Source organism: Phyllostomus hastatus, unplaced genomic scaffold (assembly GCF_019186645.2).
Source record: "Phyllostomus hastatus isolate PE091 unplaced genomic scaffold, TTU_PhHast_1.1 phas_scaffold_501, whole genome shotgun sequence".
Classification (NCBI taxonomy): Eukaryota; Metazoa; Chordata; class Mammalia; order Chiroptera; family Phyllostomidae; genus Phyllostomus; species Phyllostomus hastatus.
Window position 1 is genome coordinate 36,416,435 of NW_025334033.1, and position 18,157 is coordinate 36,434,591.

The 18,157-nt window shown below is 37.2% G+C and overlaps 1 protein-coding gene across 1 annotated transcript; it reads left to right on the forward strand.

Moving 5' to 3' along the window:
• The first annotated feature begins 3,544 nt into the window (after positions 1-3,544).
• MAPK1IP1L (mitogen-activated protein kinase 1 interacting protein 1 like) lies at positions 3,545-17,951 on the forward strand. The gene is made up of 4 exons (XM_045822266.1): positions 3,545-3,740; positions 10,857-10,878; positions 11,505-12,212; positions 13,584-17,951. Exons 2-4 carry the CDS (start codon positions 10,861-10,863, stop codon positions 13,593-13,595), a joined length of 738 nt encoding a protein of 245 aa, XP_045678222.1. The 5' UTR covers positions 3,545-3,740; positions 10,857-10,860; the 3' UTR covers positions 13,596-17,951.
• The last annotated feature ends 206 nt before the right edge of the window (positions 17,952-18,157 follow it).

Genomic DNA, 18,157 nt, shown 5'->3' on the forward strand with positions numbered 1-18,157 from the left:
CTGCTGCTGGAACCCTGGGTTGCGTGGTCTGTCTTGCTCCCTAGTTGTTTGTTCCTCCCGGTTTATCTGCACGCGAATGCAGGACCCCCACCGCCTTGCCTGCCCCAGTCCACCAACCGCTGCCTTGCCACAAGTCCTCTCCACTCCTACTGGTCTGAATGAATATTTTTTCTTTAACTCCTTGGTTGTCAGCCTTCCATACAGTTTGATTTTCTATCAGTTCTGGTTGTTTTTTTTGTTTTTAAATTTGTTGTCCTTCTTTTGGTTGTGCGAGGAGGCACAGTGTGTCTACCCATGCCTCCATCTTGGCCTGAAGTTTCTATATGCTTAGTTTTTATTAAAAATACTTTTTGTCACTCTTAGCTATAGTCAAATCAGTTATGTATTGATTTTGGTAGGGCAACTTGCATAAGAAAGTAGATTTACGATCGTCGTAAGATGCCTGGAGACAACTCAAGGGAAACAATGCTGGAACTTAAAATAGCCTATGTTTTAGGTAATTTAATGCTCAAATGAATAAAATATTTTAAGTCAAGCAGATTGTTTCTACTTTGGAAAAACACCTTTACAATTTTGGTTTTAATTAGTTTTACATTCATTTTATTTCTAAAGAATGAACAGAAAGCACAAAGCATTTTCTTTTTTAATGACCTACTAGAAATGAGCAATACTGCAAGACTGTACTATTCCAATACACCAATATACTGGACACAAAATGGATATAACTTTTTGAAATGCATTAGTTTTTCAGTAGAAATGTAGACTAATGGATATAACCCATTGGAAAGGGATTTGGGGCATGTGAATCTTACTTCAAATAAAGCCAGAGTCTTTTAATTTTTACTTTTAAATAGGTTATTCAGTCCTAAATATTTGCCTTAATTTCCCAGCCTATAAAATATAGATAATATTTGTCACTTGACTTCTGAAGGTTAATTCTTCAGTTAAGAGGTCACCCTTGGAACATACTTGAAAATAATTTCTGTACAACTGTTAAGTGCTAATGTGGTAATAGGTTTTCAAGGTAGACCTTAGTGGACCCTGCAGATTCACATTCACTTTTAGTCTGTAAAGTATGACAATAGAGAAAACAGTACAATTTGAATTTATGGTTTAGACTCTGCATTTAGGTGAAGAGTTGCAATTTCTTCCTGCTTTTAGTAAGGTTTATGTAAAATTGATGTTTGCCTAAATTATTTTAAAAGTTGGTTACATTTGTAGGAAGTAAAGATACAGGCATACCACATTTTATTGTGCTTCACTTTATTACACTTCACAGATACCGTTGTGTTTTCTTCATTGAAGGTTTGTGGCAGCAGGTCTACTAGCATCTTTTTTTCTAACAGCATTTGCTTATTTCATGTCTCTGTGTCACATCTAGGTAAACCAGTATTTCAGACTTTCATTATTATATTTGTTATGAAGATCTGTGATCAGTAACCTTTGTAAAGGCTCAGCTGATGGTTAGCATTTTTTAGCAATAAAGTATTTTTTAACTAAGCTATATACTTTTTAGACCTAATGCTACTGCACACTTAATACAGTATAGTGTAAACATAACTTTTATATGACTGGGAACCCAAAAAATTCATTTGACTTGATTTATTTTGATATTTGCTTTACTTTAGTGGTCTGGACTTGAACCTACGACATTGCCAAGGTATGCCTGTAATCATTTTGTAGTGGTTATAATCAAATCTTACCTTTCAAACTAGAGAGAGTGTAAAATTCAAGGAAGTTTACTTAAATTATGCTAATTTTGTTGGAATTGGATAAATTCTGTATAAACCACATATGAACTCGAAGTATACTTCAATATACAGAGTTTAAGTAGTAAATTCACAAAGCTAATAGTACCCCCATCAGGGCTCTAAGATCCACCCCTTACCCAAAAAAGACTATTGCCATTTTTATCTCTAATCCTGAAGTTGTTAGTTTTTTCTTGGATGTGAGTTCAAATAAATTGACCTTAATAAATTTTTGTTCCTTAATTAAAACTTCATATACAAAATCCAAAGGCTTTGTTTTTTGTTCTAAAAAACATTGTATGTTAACTCACCCATTCAGCTTTTACAATCTGAAAAAAAATAATTTAAAATTTGTATTCTTAAACATTTTCTAATTTATAATACACTCCTTTCAGTTTTTAGTGTATCAGTTCAGATCTTTCAGAAGCAGGTGTCAAGGTGTGATTACATGTGCAAGAGATTTATTGCAGTGTGGGGAATATCTATGCAAGATAAAGATGAAGGGAACAGAAGAAGGTGAAATCTGCATACCACATTGCAGATCTGACATCTGTGAAAGAAATGGAAGGATTGGAATGGGTGGGCTTCAGTCTTCAGTGCAGTTCTAAAAAAAAGCTGGATGGTGATTTAGTGCCCAAAGGTTGCCTGTAGGATCCCACACAGGATAGGAATGACCTAAGGCTGGAATTCCCATCTTCCTCAGTTATTTGCTGGGAGCATGGCAGAAGGTGGAAGCAGTCAGTAATATAACCAGGATCAGGATTACGGTGATGTGAGGCACTCAACTTGGGCACAACTTATTTTTTACCAAAAAATGCAATAATGAAAAATAGTGTTTTGGTGCAACACTTTAAAATCAGAACACAAAGAAAAAAGACCTATAATAAGTAAAACATCAAATTTTTAAGTAAAGATAACTGCCTCAGGCTTCCTTGTGGTTCCACAAGAGACTGACTCGTATGAGGGCCGGTTTGGTTGTTACACAAATGGTACCATTTTTCATAGACTACTGTCATTACCCAAAAAATCTGCCAGGCTTAGATATTTGAAGTCCCTCTACAGCTCATTCATTTTTCAGTGTGGGAAGTAAGTGTGATGTGTCGCATGTTCAGAAAAATTTTCGTTTAAGAAGTTTATAACAACATTCATCCATTGACCTTACTAATAGCTAACACAATGTTATAAGAATATTGCATATTTTTACACAAAATATACCTACTATATATATTTTGCACACCATATAATTATGGTATTCCTAGCTAGTAGGTTCCTTAATATCAGGGGCCATGTGTCCATCTTTCAGACCGAACAAGTACTTAAAGGTTTATTCAAAAGTGAACGTGGGGAAAGAGGTATTCATCAGGAAAAATCTTTGAAGACAGCTGCTTATTTAGTTAACTTCAATATATCATGCCATTAGTAAACATCTTCCCTTTTCTCTCTCCCTGTATTGGCCCGAGGGTTCGTATCCCCCAATTGGGCCGCAGACAGCGCGCTTGGAGGGTTGGGCTGTCCAGAACCTGCCCTCAAGCTATTCCAGGAAACGGTTAAGCAATTTCCTCCAGGCTGCCCGTAACGTCACTAACTACAGGCGTTTCCTCTAAAGGCTAAGAACTCCGGAAAACTGGGGAGCTTTCCTGTCGCCCACTTGAGAGCCCTTGGGAGAGGGGGGCGGGGCCGCAAGCGCCAGGAGTAGCTGCTCTGGAACGATTGAGTGGGCTGCAAGGCCACCAAAGGCCTGCGAGGGGCGCCCACGAGCCAGCCGAGGGGAGGGAGGAGCGCCCCTCAGGGGCGGTCGCTCAGCGCTGGTGCTTCCTGTTCCGGTGCCAGGAGGGGCCGCGCGCTGTTGGTGCTGGTGCTGGTGCTGCTGCTTCCGCTGCTGGTGCCGTCGTCGCCACTGCTGTCAGTCAGTCTGCACTTGGTTCTTCAGCCCTTGGTGTCCTCGTGTCCATCACTGCCTCTGGACCTTGCTCCGTGCTCGGATCTTGCCGGGTGAGGCTGCTTCAGCGCTGATGAGGGTCTGGAGGGGGGAAGGGAACGCGCTGGAGCGGGAGGCGGGCATGGTAACGGAGGTGCCTCGAGTTGCTATTCGGGGACTAAACGATTTTTTTTCCCGTACTCTTTCTTGGGGCTGCTAGCAGTCCTCCGACCACCCCCAGTCCTCCGGAGAAGGTATCAGAGGCGGGTGAGGTAGCGCCAGACGGGTTTCTCGGCGCTTGACGTCAGGCCTGACTGGGGGGGCGGGGCGGGGAGCGGGCCTGGCCCTTCCCCCACCCGTTGCCCAGCAGGCACGACCCACTCCGAGGCCGGTTCGCTCCGGTTGATCCCGGCTCTCTTTGTTCATGTGGCCCTAAAGGGCCTCCAGCCGCGCGCCCCTTGGCCCCGACTTCCCCCATTCATTAATTTCTAATACATGAGACGAGCTAGGCCCGAATAGCTACTTCGAGGAATCTTTGGCTCTTGTTTAAGATTACACGCAGTGTGACAACGTTCCGGTCATTCCTTACTACAGGAGTTGCTAGCAAACACGTTAGATGATTTTAAGTCCCGTAATATTTTGTCTTGGGGGTGTTAGTGCATACTATGAAAGGTAGCTTATAAATATAGCTGAACTGTCTTCCTCTCTGAAAACCGAGAGTAGTGCTTGCAATATGTAAAGATTCTAATGTTGAAGCATCAAATCATACCAGACGAAAACATTTTTATAGCATTACTACTAAAGAAATACTTCTATACCTGGTGATTTCAAAGGCCTGTTTTGAAAATGAAACCTCATTACAAGCGAAGGTGGTCGTCAGAAATCTTTCAGAAATTCTGTATTTAGTAGTGTTCATTGGGCAGGAAAAGCGGAAATTTTTCTTGCTGCTGGCATCCCTAGTGTGTCTTAGAAACTGGAATTGGGCTGCGGATGTTGATTGGCGTGTTCTCTTCCTCCAGAGATCGGTAACCGAAATCCAGAGGCCCGGTGTGTTTTGGAATTCAGAAATCTTTGAATTTTATCTTTAAATTTTTAGACGGTAAAGTTTATAGACATGGTGCCCTCAGCAGTGTTGGGGCAGCATCCCCTACATAATCTAGCGGTTAATATTTGTACAGCGATAGGTATGAATTCATGGAAACTATAAATAGCTTCATGTCAGGTTTTGCCACCAAATAAGTTTTGTGCCAAGCGAGAACCGTCTCTTTCCAGTTCAGAGGCTTCTGAGTTCAGAACTGCGGGTAAAGTTTTGTGAATCTACCATAGCGATTGTAAAAGCTAATATGTGTTGAGTTTTTGCTATATGCCAGGCAGTGCCCAAGAGATTTGTTTGCAAATCTGTGAGGTGGATACTATTCCTGTCTACTTCTACCTCTGGTTTGGAGAGTTCACCTTGTCCAGAGCCAGCCATGAAGAGCTGTGTTTTATCTAGTTAGTCATCCTTACAGCGTTCACTCTTTTAACCATATGCTGCACACCTATATACCAAGGAAGACAAAAGAATGTATTTGTAGGCCACCCGCTGTTTTCCTGTTGTTACAGGCACTTGACTTATACGTCCCACTTAGTCCCATTTAGGCTCGTAACTGGTTCTCAGTTGAAGAACTGAGGTTCGTTCAGGAGAGCTGACACTGACTGAGGCATTCCAACCCTGGTCTGAGGCCCTCTACTAAGACTTTCATATCCCTCGCCTTTCTTTCAACTCATCTGACCTGCTAACACCACACGCAGACCTTTTTTGCCTCCCTTTGAGTTTTGTACAAACTGCTCTCCTTTCCCTAAGGCCTGTCCCACCGTCTCCTATTCATTGTTCTTCTAGGCTACCCAGGCACCACTTCTGAGGACTCCTCCCTTAATTCCATTAGGAGCTCTTGGAAGTACTCCCTTAGTTTACCCCAAGAAATGTTTCAACTCTCCACCACGCTGAACTCCTGAAACATTTATTCCATGCATTGCTATTCCTTTCCCCAAAGCCCAACACAGTGCCTAGCCCATATGTAGCTGAATAAATGTAGACAATATGGCTGACAAGAGGTTATTGAAAAATTTACTTTTTAAAATTACATTTTAAAGAAATTTAAAATGTTAAAAATTTTCAAATCCCTAATTGCTTGAGTTCCCCAAATGTAAGGTAGATAAGAAAGCCAGTAGTAAAAACTGGCTTATTTTAATTGGAGCTTATACTTCCAATGCAATATATTACCATCCCCACCCCACCCCTGCAAACTAAACAAATCAAAGCAATAATCCCAATTTCTCTTAATACAGTTTACATGTCTGTAGTACTCTATGGACTATTAACTTAATTATCTGTGAAGTCGTAGGAGTTATTATAACTGTTTGGCAGATGAAAATATGGTCTCTGGTTAAGCTTGACTTTGTCGAGCCTCAGTTAAAAAGATTGATGCCCAGGTTTCACAGCCAAGACGTCCCAGATTGTTCACTATTCCATCACAGTGTAGTGGCCTTTTGAAATAGTTCTTGTCCAGTACTTAGTAATCTGTGGAGTTCAACTTTTGTTAACTTTTCTGTAATTGAATTACCATTTTTTACTCTAAAGGCCAAAGAAGCTATAGAAATGTTTCACTTTTCGGTTATATTATAAAAGAAATTTTGTACTCTCTTTTAAGATTACTAATTTTCTGCTCATAATATGAAATGATTATTTTTCAGATAATGCATAGATCTTGCCATAAAGTGGTAGTGGAAGTTTTGGAAGAAATGGCTTTAGATTATTCCAGAAAGAAAAAAATGAAAATCTTACTTGATTATAGATCTTTATTTGTTTGTTTGTTTGCCAGTTTAAGGATACATTGGCCTCATCTTACTGATTAGTATAACCCAGATGTTTGGGAATAGTTGTTCAGAAAATGTAAATTTTTTTCAACATTCTGCAACTCTTCTTTTGTTAAGACACTGATGGTCCTGCTCAATTTTTTACCTTTTTATGATGAAAGTATCCCCCAAAATGTAAATTGTAATGGTTCCAATTAACATTAACACTGTTCATTCTAGATACGAGGGGCAGGTCCCTTTTACTGAGCAGTGATGTAGAACAGGATGTGACCTATTTCCAATGCTTTCGGTCAGGACTTCATTGTTTTTATAACAAGATTCTAGTATTCCTCTATCTTCCAGGATTTGTTGTTGAATTTAAAATTTTGAAAGACAGAATTGTGAATCTGTTTAATAGTATTACCTTATGGTATAACATTTTGATATAATTCTATGACTAGTTAACTTTATATTATATATACATACATGTTTTTCAAAGACTAAGAGGGGAAAAATAATTCTGACAACAAGACCATATGAAATTGAATTGGTTGCTTTGTTCTCTGCTTCAGAATTAATGTGAACTTTGATACAGAACCATTTTCTGTTTCAGGAAAGGCTTACTCTGAAAAACATGTTAGTCTTATGTGAACTTTAAACTTGGCATTCACTGATAAAGATTCTTCAGGTGTTAGTCTTGAGAATTTACTGGTGTTTTAATATAAAACAAACCTTAACTTGGAAATGAATGGATAAGTATATTTGCTGTGCATTCAGGATGTGTTTTTTCATATTCTGAATAAAAAGCAAGGTTATGGCAGCTGTGAATTAGTAGGCTTTATGTTCTGTTTCTTATGAATTGATACCAAATTCACACTTGAAAACTCTTAAGAGTGCAAGGATGGTTCAATATTAAGCAGTCTATATATAAAATTAACTATTGATGGGGTTTTAAAGGAGGGAAACTGAGATCAACTCTCATTAGATGCCAAAAGATCTTTTTATTGTCTTCTGTATTTTTTAAATAGTAAAATTGGAATAAATAAATATAGGCGTAAATCAACTTCTTTAATGTAATTTTTTTCAATCTCAAACTAAAAATGAGAATTAATTTAAACAGAGGCATTCCCAAGATAGTTGGGAACATAACTTTTTTTGCATTTGTGCATAGTTCCACTATTTATCATTTCTTTGTTGTTTAAGTCCTAGTTGATGCAAAAGAGAAAAAAGGTATAACTGTGGAAAAGAGAAGGTAGAAGTACATTTTTGTAAATGCCATAGTTGTTTACCTGGCGATCCCAGGGAACTAACTGAGAAACTTGCAACAATAAAATAATTCAGTAATTCACTGCTTACAAAAGTAATACACTAAAAATTTTAAAACTCCCATATATGGACAACAAGACCATATGAAAAGTGGGCCAAAAAGTCTGTATGGTTTTTTTTGTAAAATAAAAGACACATTTTTCATTTTCACCAATAACTTACTTTATTTGGATTTTTTTGTTGCTGTTTGGATATCTTAAGTTTGTTGGCTATCTCCCATGAGGTATAACATTGATTGTTACCAAGTAATGTCTCGATTTGATCACTCTTAACTTCAGCTGGTCTACCTCACTATGGAGCATGTCCAAGCAAGAAATCTTTAGCATGAAACTTCACAAACCACTTTGACACATTCGCTCAGTCATAGCACCTTCTCCACACACACCACAGTTTTGTTCTGTTTTGTTTTATTTTAATTTCAGTTGCATTTTTACCTTTCTTGAAGTGTTGTGTATTTTCTTCTATCTTTATTAAAATGACTACAAAAAAATCATTAATTTTGATAAGGTTTTTATGCACACTGATACGACAGTATAATCTAATAATTGTTTCAAATGAAGTTAGAGACAACTAAACATTACTAGAGCCATTTGCAGACAAAAACAAATGAACTTTTTGGCCAGCCCTATACAATGAAAGATCCAGTTTTATAACCACAAGAAAAAGTTTACCAGTTAGAAATCTATCTCACAAGAAATGGGTAGGAGATGTGATTTTTTAAAACTACTGAGTGATAATAAGTGACATTTATGGGAACTAGGAAGACATACCTTGTTCTTGAATGAGAAGATTTGATATTTTAGATATATAATACATATATGCCCCCTAAATAAATCTGTAAATTTAATGCAATTCCAACCAGAATACCAACAGATTTTTTTTCCCCAAAATTGATCTGGAAAGGGTAAGCATGAGAAATATTCAGGGAAATCTGAAAAAGGGACAGTAATGGGGCCCTGGCCACATAGCTCATTTAGTTAGAGCATCATTCCAATATGCCAGTGTCGTCGGTTTGACTTTTGGTCGGTGCACATATAAGAATCAACCAGTGAGCCCTGGCTGGTGTGGCTCAGTGGATTGAGTGCCAACCTGTGAACCAAAGGGTCACTGGTTCGATTCCCAGTTGGGGTCATGTGAGAGGCAACCACACATTGATGTTTCTCTCCCTCTCTTTCTCTCTTCTTTCCCCTCTCTCCAAAATAAATACATAAATAAAATCTTTTTTTTTTTTCCTAAAGAATCAACCAGTGAATACATAAGTGGAACAACATACTGATTTTTTTCTCTTTTTCTCTCAAAACCAATAAATAAATAATTTTTAAAAGAACAGTAATAGGAGGGCAACTCATGTTAACATTTATTAAAAATTAAAGCTGCCATAATTAAGGTAAAATTGTATGGTGGGATCAGTAGAAAAGAATAGAGTCCACAATGCCGTTGGAAAATGACAGTGGCCTAGTAGTAAAGAGGCTTAGTTCCAGAATTCGACTGTACCTGGGTTTGAATTCCTTCTCTCCTGGTCACTAGCTATGTGACCTTAAGCAAGTTAACTTGGTAAGCCTCCCTTTTTCCAGCTGTAAATTGGGGGTGGTAATGAAATTTGCATTTGTAGGGCTCTGGGACTATTAAATGAGATTATGCACTTAGCATGGTGTCTGTTCCCTGGATGTTCAATAAATAGTATTTGTTAATAGCAGTAGAAAGTATTAAAGGCAGCTTGTTAAATCATTTGACAAAAATTAGATTATTCAGTGATTATTGTTTGGAAGAACAAAGAGTTTAAACAAGTTAATCTATAAAAATAGTATACCCAAGCATAGGCGAATTTTTTAAAACTTGGAATAGTAGACAAGGCCTTTGTAAAACAGAAGCCATGTGTAGTTTGGAAAGATTGATAAGTTTGACTACACAAAACAAACCATTTATAGGATAACAGGAATTTAGAGATATTTAGAAATACTTAAGGTATTTAGAGATAACAGGAACTTGGGGGGTTTTTGTTTGGTTCGGTTTTGGTCTCATAAATGACAGCTAGAGCTAGCTAATGTCCTTACTTATCTCAGAAAGCATTTTTTTAGAAAGATGTGTGCTACTAAGTAGTAAAGTTATCAAACATAAAGGAGTACATACTGTCTTCTATTTATAAGAAGTCAAAGAACAAGCAGAAAGGTTAAGTAACAAAAGGGATTGCTGGGAGGGAGGGGAATTGATTGGAAAGGAGCATGAGCAGCCCTTCGGGGGGTAAGGGCAATGTTCTGTGTCATAGGCGCATGCGCACCTCTGAGCCTGTTGGTCTAATGCTTAAGATCCTTGCATTTTAAGGTGTTAATTTACTTCAATTTAAAAAAATTGATAAAAGTAACCCAAGGACATAAGCAAATTAACAGAAAAAAATGTAAATGAAATATTAAATATAAGAGATGCTCTACTTAAAGAAATCTAAGTTAAAACAAGATGCCAATTTTTCTTTGCTTCTTGGCCTTTTGGCTAAGATTATGTGTAAAACAAGATGCCAATTTTTAATCTACGATAATTGAAAATGATTTATAAATTTAAAATGCCCAGTGGTGAAGAAGAGTTAAAAGGAAAAGGTGGGCAGTGTAAATTGGCATGGACTTTTGAGATGGAATTTATATAACTACGTGTTAACTGAAATTCCTACATTTTAGTACTTTTTGCTGGTGATAGACTCCTGAGTGAGCAAAGATGTGTTCAGATATGTTCACTCTGTCATTCTTTCAAACAACACAAAAGGCAAACAAACATAAACTGCCACCCAGATTAGCATGTAAAACTAAATCGTGAGTCACTTTTGTATGATGTGCAGCCAGTAAAAAGGGATGAAGTTGATAGAGCTGTCTGGTCTGTTATGGAAATGTTTCCTACATAAAGAAAAATATTTTACATAAATGATTAAGATTCCATTTAAGTAAAAATAAAGAATATATAAGAAACAGTAAACACTGGTTTTGAAATATTACTTCTTCCTTTCTTTTTCTTTCTTCCTTTCTTTCTGTTTTTGTTTTTAGGAAAATGTCTGATGAATTTTCGGTAAGTTGATACATTTATTCTTTATAAGTTTTCTAGCTCTTAAGACACAACATAGTTCCAACAGCAGGCCATAGTCTTTCAGTTTGAAAGAGATGCTTTCTGTGATTGTTGGGCTTTGGTGGGGGGTGGTATGTGATTTTGATAGGTTATTTACCTTAATTTACTTGCATACATAATTTGAAAATATATTTTCAAGTATTCTTCTCTCTTTTTAACTTCATATTAATAATAGCCAACATTCATTGAAAATTAATACCCAGCACAGTGTTAATTGCATTACATAAATTATCTCATGTAAGCCCTAAGTTAACACTAAAACTGTTTTTTGAAAATGAAGAAGCTAAAGCTCAGAGAAAGATGTAACTTGCTTAAGGCAAAGCCGGGATTCAAACCCATAATATTAGTTGTAATCAGTTAATTAGTAGTATTTAGAAAACTTCAGCTTCTCTGAGGAATTTGCATTGTAAGGTTGATATTCAAGGTGACCCCTCAGGTTTTGTATTAAATGAATTGTTTTTAAACTGAACAGCTTGGCTTTGGAAGATGTTAATAGATATTTATAATCATGTTTGGTGTGACTTCTCCCTAAATAAGGTTGGTGAGACATGCCTTTTTTTGTATTCCAGTTGGCAGATGCGCTACCTGAGCACTCCCCTGCCAAAACCTCTGCTGTGAGCAATACAAAACCCGGCCAACCTCCTCAAGGCTGGCCGGGTTCCAACCCTTGGAATAACCCAAGTGCTCCACCTTCTGTGCCATCTGGACTCCCACCAAGTGCAACACCGTCCACTGTGCCTTTTGGACCAGCACCAACAGGAATGTATCCCTCTGTGCCTCCCACTGGACCACCTCCAGGACCCCCGGCACCCTTTCCTCCTTCTGGACCATCATGCCCCCCACCCGGTGGTCCTTATCCAGCCCCAACTGTGCCAGGGCCTGGCCCCACAGGGCCATATCCTACACCAAATATGCCCTTTCCAGAGCTTCCACGACCATATGGTGCACCCACTGATCCAGCTGCAGCTGGTCCATTAGGTCCATGGGGATCCATGTCTTCTGGACCTTGGGCACCAGGAATGGGAGGGCAGTATCCTACCCCTAATATGCCATATCCATCTCCAGGGCCATATCCTGCACCTCCTCCTCCCCAAGCACCAGGAGCAGCACCACCTGTTCCGTGGGGCACTGTTCCACCAGGAGCTTGGGGACCACCAGCACCATATCCTGCCCCTGCGGGATCCTATCCCACACCAGGACTCTATCCCACTCCTAATAATCCTTTTCAAGTGCCTTCAGGACCTTCTGGTGCTCCACCAATGCCTGGTGGTCCCCATGTGAGTGTTTAATTTGTTATTTAACATGCACTAGTAGTCATACAAGCACAACTAAAGATGATTTGTCTCCAGTTTGGAATGGAAGATTAGAAAGTTTTTAAAACTTGCTGAAAGAAGGTGTGTCTGTGTGTGTGCACTCCTGTGTGTAAAGAGTAAATTTCAAATTTCAAGTAAATCATTTAAAAGGATGAAAACACAAAGTTACATACTCCCGGTACTAAATGCAAAGAAAAATTTTCTGAAGATCCCCCAAAGACTTTGTAGCATACTTAAGCAGTGTCCTCAACAGCATCCTTGAGGTAAACTCAGGTGCATTACATTGGTCTTTTTAAAAATATTCCTCAATAATGTTTTATAGCATTACACTGAAGTACAGTTCAATAATAGCAATCTCTGCCTGTCTGGCTTAATGTAGAGGTAGTTGTGTTTTGTTTTTTTGGTTTTTTCTTTTTTTAGTTGAAATTCAGTATTTCCGTGTATTTGTTTTTTATAGTGTATTTTATCAACAAAATTTTCAAAATGAATCAAGTTTTGTATTTTTTTAGTGAGTGTAGATGATTATAATTGGTGTTTCATGATTTAATTATATTTGTGTATAACATTTAACATGCACTAGTAGTCATACAAGCACAACTAAAGATGATTTGTCTCCAGTTTGGGATGGAAGATTAGAAAGCTTCCCAAGCTTTCTAATATAGCCATCCCAAGCTATAAATGTATAACATTTATACACAAATTTTATTCTCAGAAACAGACTGGAGAGATGGTTACCAGAAGTAGATGTTTAGAGTATCCAGAGCAGCAAACATAACATTGCCCGTCTTTTGTGCAACTCGCCATAGTGTTTTTTAGCCAAGGTTTTGTTAGATTCTTTGCAGCATTCAGCTCCATATTCTACCACTGTTGTAAATATGTGTAATGCTTTATGGTCTACCGCCGCGCCAGAGTAGGGTTGACATCTTAGTTGAAGAGCCTGTCTTTGAGCATATGACCAAATAGAAAAACACTCCTCTTCTCCATGACGTAAGCCAAGAGAGTATTCAAACACAGGCACGAGTTTCCTTGAGGGGAAAACAATCTTATTTACTCCTAACAAAATATAACTAATCAGGTCTCTAACTAGATTAACCAGACATCCACCTCAAAAGTAAAGGAAGAAAATCTTAATTAAATGCCCCAAAACATCCTTTCAATTAATGTAATTGCTTGCTATATATATTCTCTTTTAAAATTGTTTTTGTAGATTGTATGCCAAAATAAGTGAGATGACTTGCTGTTTGGATTTATTAAGCAATCAGTTTAAACCACAGGCAGGAGTGGTAAACTCCATTTACAAAATCTAGAAGTTTACTTTTTTTTTTTCTGTTGCAGTCTTACCATTAAGTTAATGGATGAAGAGATGACGCTTTGCTTTTTGAAGTACATATATATGCACATGAATGCATATATAAAAATTGCTGGTTTCACTATTAGAGGGCATTCATGAAAGAACAACTGTTGCACCTCTCAGAAGATATCTGCCTCTTGTACTTGGATGTATAATATATCAGATGGATACAATCAGATAAAAATGTAAAAGTAAATCATTAAAATGTGATTTTTATTCAGTTTTTATGGAAAGTTAAAATAAGTATATTGAATAGCTCTTTGATATAATTTGTTTAAAACAAATTTTGGATTTGTTTAAATTATGTAACTACACACTTAAAAATCTAAGATGTTGTGGATTATTGGTAGACTCTGCAACCTCATTGGCAAATTATTTCAAGTATTTTTCTATAATCACCTTTTCCCTAAATAAACACACTTTGAAAATATTCACAATGTCATAATTTAAACAAATGATGCTTCTCAACATCTTGAACTGCTCTATCCATAGAATAAATAAATCTAGTCCTCTTGAGGTTATGTTTTGAATATACATTTTTGAACTGGCAGTAATTATTGTCAGATGTTGAGTTTATTGGGCAGTGTTCATTTCATCCTTGAGAATTTAGTGAAAACTTGCATTTTGAGTTTCACTTGATTTGTTTTACTTCTAGCCAAATGAGTCAAAAAGCTCCAAAATCTGCCATTTATGGAAACTTTTATTTTTAATGCAGGCCAACATGTATGTAAATTATGCTCTTAGAGAATTGGTGGTCTCTGTATTGCTTTAGAATAGATTGAGATGTCCATATTGCTTTGGGAAGAGCTCAAGGAAGGAAATAGTTCTCTCTTTTGTGTCGAACCTCAAAAACGAGAGGAAACCCTGGGAGTTGCTTCATAGTGACAAGTAATTTGCATTCCCACAAAACACTCTTCCACCCCTTTCATGTAGCCTCTTCTCCCTCAGTTCTGTAGGATCACATTCCTTAATTCCTCCCTGATACGGAAAACTGGCACGCTCTAGAGGTCTGTCATAAACACATATAGCAGTTCTGCTGAGAGAACCTTAGTCATACAGGCATGACTGTTCTCTTTGTACAAGTGTGATCAAAATAATGTGTCTGTCTTTCAGAGTCTGGTTAAGCTATGTCGTTGTCTCTTGCATAGTATCCTGGATCTGTTTGTAGAGTGCTTATGGCTAACAGTTCAGTTCTGTATTCATCAACAGGTAAATAGATAGAATTAGTGCCATCCTTAAAAATTATCCTCTGACACTGAAAATAAAGTGTAGATCTCTGCAATTGAGTTTAAAGAAGTGTGATTGTATTGCTTAAATGTGTTGTTTGTAGCTACCAGAATAGTCTGAGTAGTTTTTTTTGGCACCTTATCTTTGAATCACATTCTTAATTTTGGGATAGAACTGACTGTGTTACTTGTGGAATAACATTTTGAAGCTTTTAATATATCCATTGGGTTATACTAAAATGTATTGTGAATTTCTTTACCAGTATAGGACAGATTTATGCTAGAGCTCTTGTTTTTGCTTAGAAATAAAGTATTTAGTAGTTTATTTCTTGTATAGTTAAAATGTCAAGAATGCCAAATGCTGCCAATGTAATGGTTTGATAGCTACCTCCTTTTAAGAAAGCAAGATGATCACCTTTGGGAGGAACACTCAGTGTTTCAACCTCCCTTTTAAGTGGACGATAGATTCAGGCTTCCAGAATTGAAACTATAATTTGTTTAGATATTTTCAGACTGGTGAATGTTGCTAGACAGTCTTACAAAGTGGCACGAGTAGTCTTTTTATCTTTCACTTACTTACAAGACCAAGTGGCAGCTATCTACAACACTTTTGAAATCTGTTGTCAAAGTAGCCTTCAATTTACAGGGCAGGTCACTGTAGAAGGCTGTACCTTAAATTATCAGTATCATGTCAGCTAACTTTGGAGACATAAGATGATAGGAAAAGTGAGATGGCAGCAAAGATATCTCTCCTTTTAGTTGTTGTGATTGTCCTGCGTTAGGATGACAACTCTGGCTTTAGGTGTATGTGACATTTGATATAACACTGGACAGGATGATGTCGGACTGAAAGAGGAAGAGGCAGGAAGTTTGGGACTCTGATTGAGGAGCCCGTGTGTTATTGGAGAAAAATCTTTTGTTCAAGGATTGGAAGGACCATGAACACAAGATTTGAAATTACTCTTCCCAATAAGTATATTAACTTTGCTAGTGATTCATACTGCTCAGTGTGCCCTAGACAATACTGCTGTTAGTAGTTTACTTTTCAAGGACTTTCCAAATGATATTTGGGGGGATTTTTTTTTTTAATGGAAGAGTAAAAAAGGGAACAGAATTTGCTTTTATTTCTGTAATTATTTAGAACATCATTTCTCAAATCAGGGAAGAGGTCTCAACTCTTGAGAGTAATCTGGGCAAAAAGTATTCTTAGGTTCAGGATGGAGTTAAGAATGTAAGTTTCCATGGAGAAATGGGAGAAACATCTAAGGAGCATTTCTTTTTACAAGGGAATAATTTGCTTTCAAAATAAGTCATGCTAGGCTAAGATGCATTTGTGGAAGATTGCTTGTAACCAAGTATGTTTGGTCTTAAAGGAATATAAAGAATGGAATAGGCTGGCATTTGGACTTAAGAGCAAGAATTTTCAAATAAATTGGATGGAGATAGTTCGGATAACATTGAGGAATAATATTCCTGGGGTGTGAATGTTAGACTTTGAAATGTTGAGCCTAAAAATAACAAACGAAAACTTAAAATATAGACCTTACATTCACACACTCGGTTCTCAAGAATCAAGGCGCTTTAAAGGAATTTATAAAATAGCTTGGCTTGTTTTTACTGGGCTCAGCCTGACACCTTTTCATGTTTGAGAATGGCCGTTTTGTCTAGTTATATATTGATTATTCAGGAACAGACAAGGCATTTTTTAAATTGCCAAAGGCCTCCTTCCTTTTCCATTTTACTGTTTATTCTTTTCAGTAGAGAATGGTAATAGGGCAGAAAAGAAAAGTGAATTTTTGGCCTTGGTCTGTCACACCATTACAATGGAACATTGGAATATTTTCTAGGAAAAAAGGTCAGTGTGCCCATGATATTTACCTCATAAATAATTAGTGCTACCTATTGTACTCAAATGTACAGCTTTTAAAACTAGAGATGGAAAAAGCTCTACTCAAAGTTTCAAAAAGAATACTGTGCCTAGTTTGCATATCAGTCAGTTGCCTACACCTTTAAATGATTAGTGCCATGTCTTCCTTCCTCACCCTGAATAATCTAGTGCCAGCTTTATTAAAATACCACGGTTATAAACCCTGGGAGTTAAACCTAAGCACAGACCTTCCAGTGTTAACATTTTTGAAAAGCAGAAGGCTAAATTCAGATGAATCACACTGATCCACTGTGCTATGCATAGAAAGTGGTGGGTGGCGTTCGGGGAGGACTATAATTTAATCCTAATAGAGCAATATTTAGTATGAAGACACTGTTCTTTTTATTTTCAGAATTCTGCCAAGTAAAACAAAAATTGCCAATAAAATAGTAAGTATTAAAGAAATGCCATGCAAGCTTCTGGCTCTAGAATATTTCTGAGAACTACATTCATTCAACACTTTATGTCTGTGACCCCGGTGTTTTGCCAGATGCCAGAGATACAGACATGAAAGAGAATGCCTGTCCTTGAGAGGTTTATAGTCTAAGGGTGGCATTACAGAATTCGTTAGTGTATCCATTACTAGTTTAACCTAGATAAACATTTTGTTATTCCTGCTGGTGGAAATTATAGACCCAGCCTTAAGGCATTTAAAGAGCAAAGTGTGCTGTAACTTTTTTTTTTTTTTTTTTTTAAGAAATTATGTTTTCCAAGATTGTAGTCTTGTCAGTGTAGCTTTTCAAGCATGCAAATAGTGGGATGTTTTTTCCTCCTTTCCCCTGGATAAAGGCACTTTCACTTCCCGTCACTGATAACAGATACTGATTTGTTGCCATTAAGTAAACTTGACTTCTTTGTGCTCTATAAAGGTTTTTTGTATTTTTTCTTGATATTGTTATTTTTTTCATTGACTCCATGACAAATTTAATGTATGTAACTGTCTATGCATTTTAAGTTAAACTGCCTAAAATGTGATTTGAGACATATACATTTGTTTGTATTATGAACTATAAGCAATCTGTTTGAGACTAGGTTTTATCACCTGCTGCTGTATTTGTAAACAAAGACAAATGTCGCTTTAAGAAGTAATTATAATTAGGAATAGTCTATGGGTGTGATACTTGATATTTTTAAAGATAAACTTGTTTGCTTTTGTGTATTATACCTGAAAACTTTTCTTAAAATGTATTTTCATGGTTTCACAGTTTTTCCACATACTTTATTCTTTAGGCCCAGTTCTGGCCTTCCCTGAACAAGTCCAAAGCCTAATCAATGCAAATTTGTTGACATAAAGACAAAAGGGCCTAAGAGGCCTCTCCATTGTGTGTGACCTGCATTCACTAAGGCATTGCTATAGGCTGTGTGGGGACAACCCCTCCTCCACAAACCCTCTTTCAGAAACGTG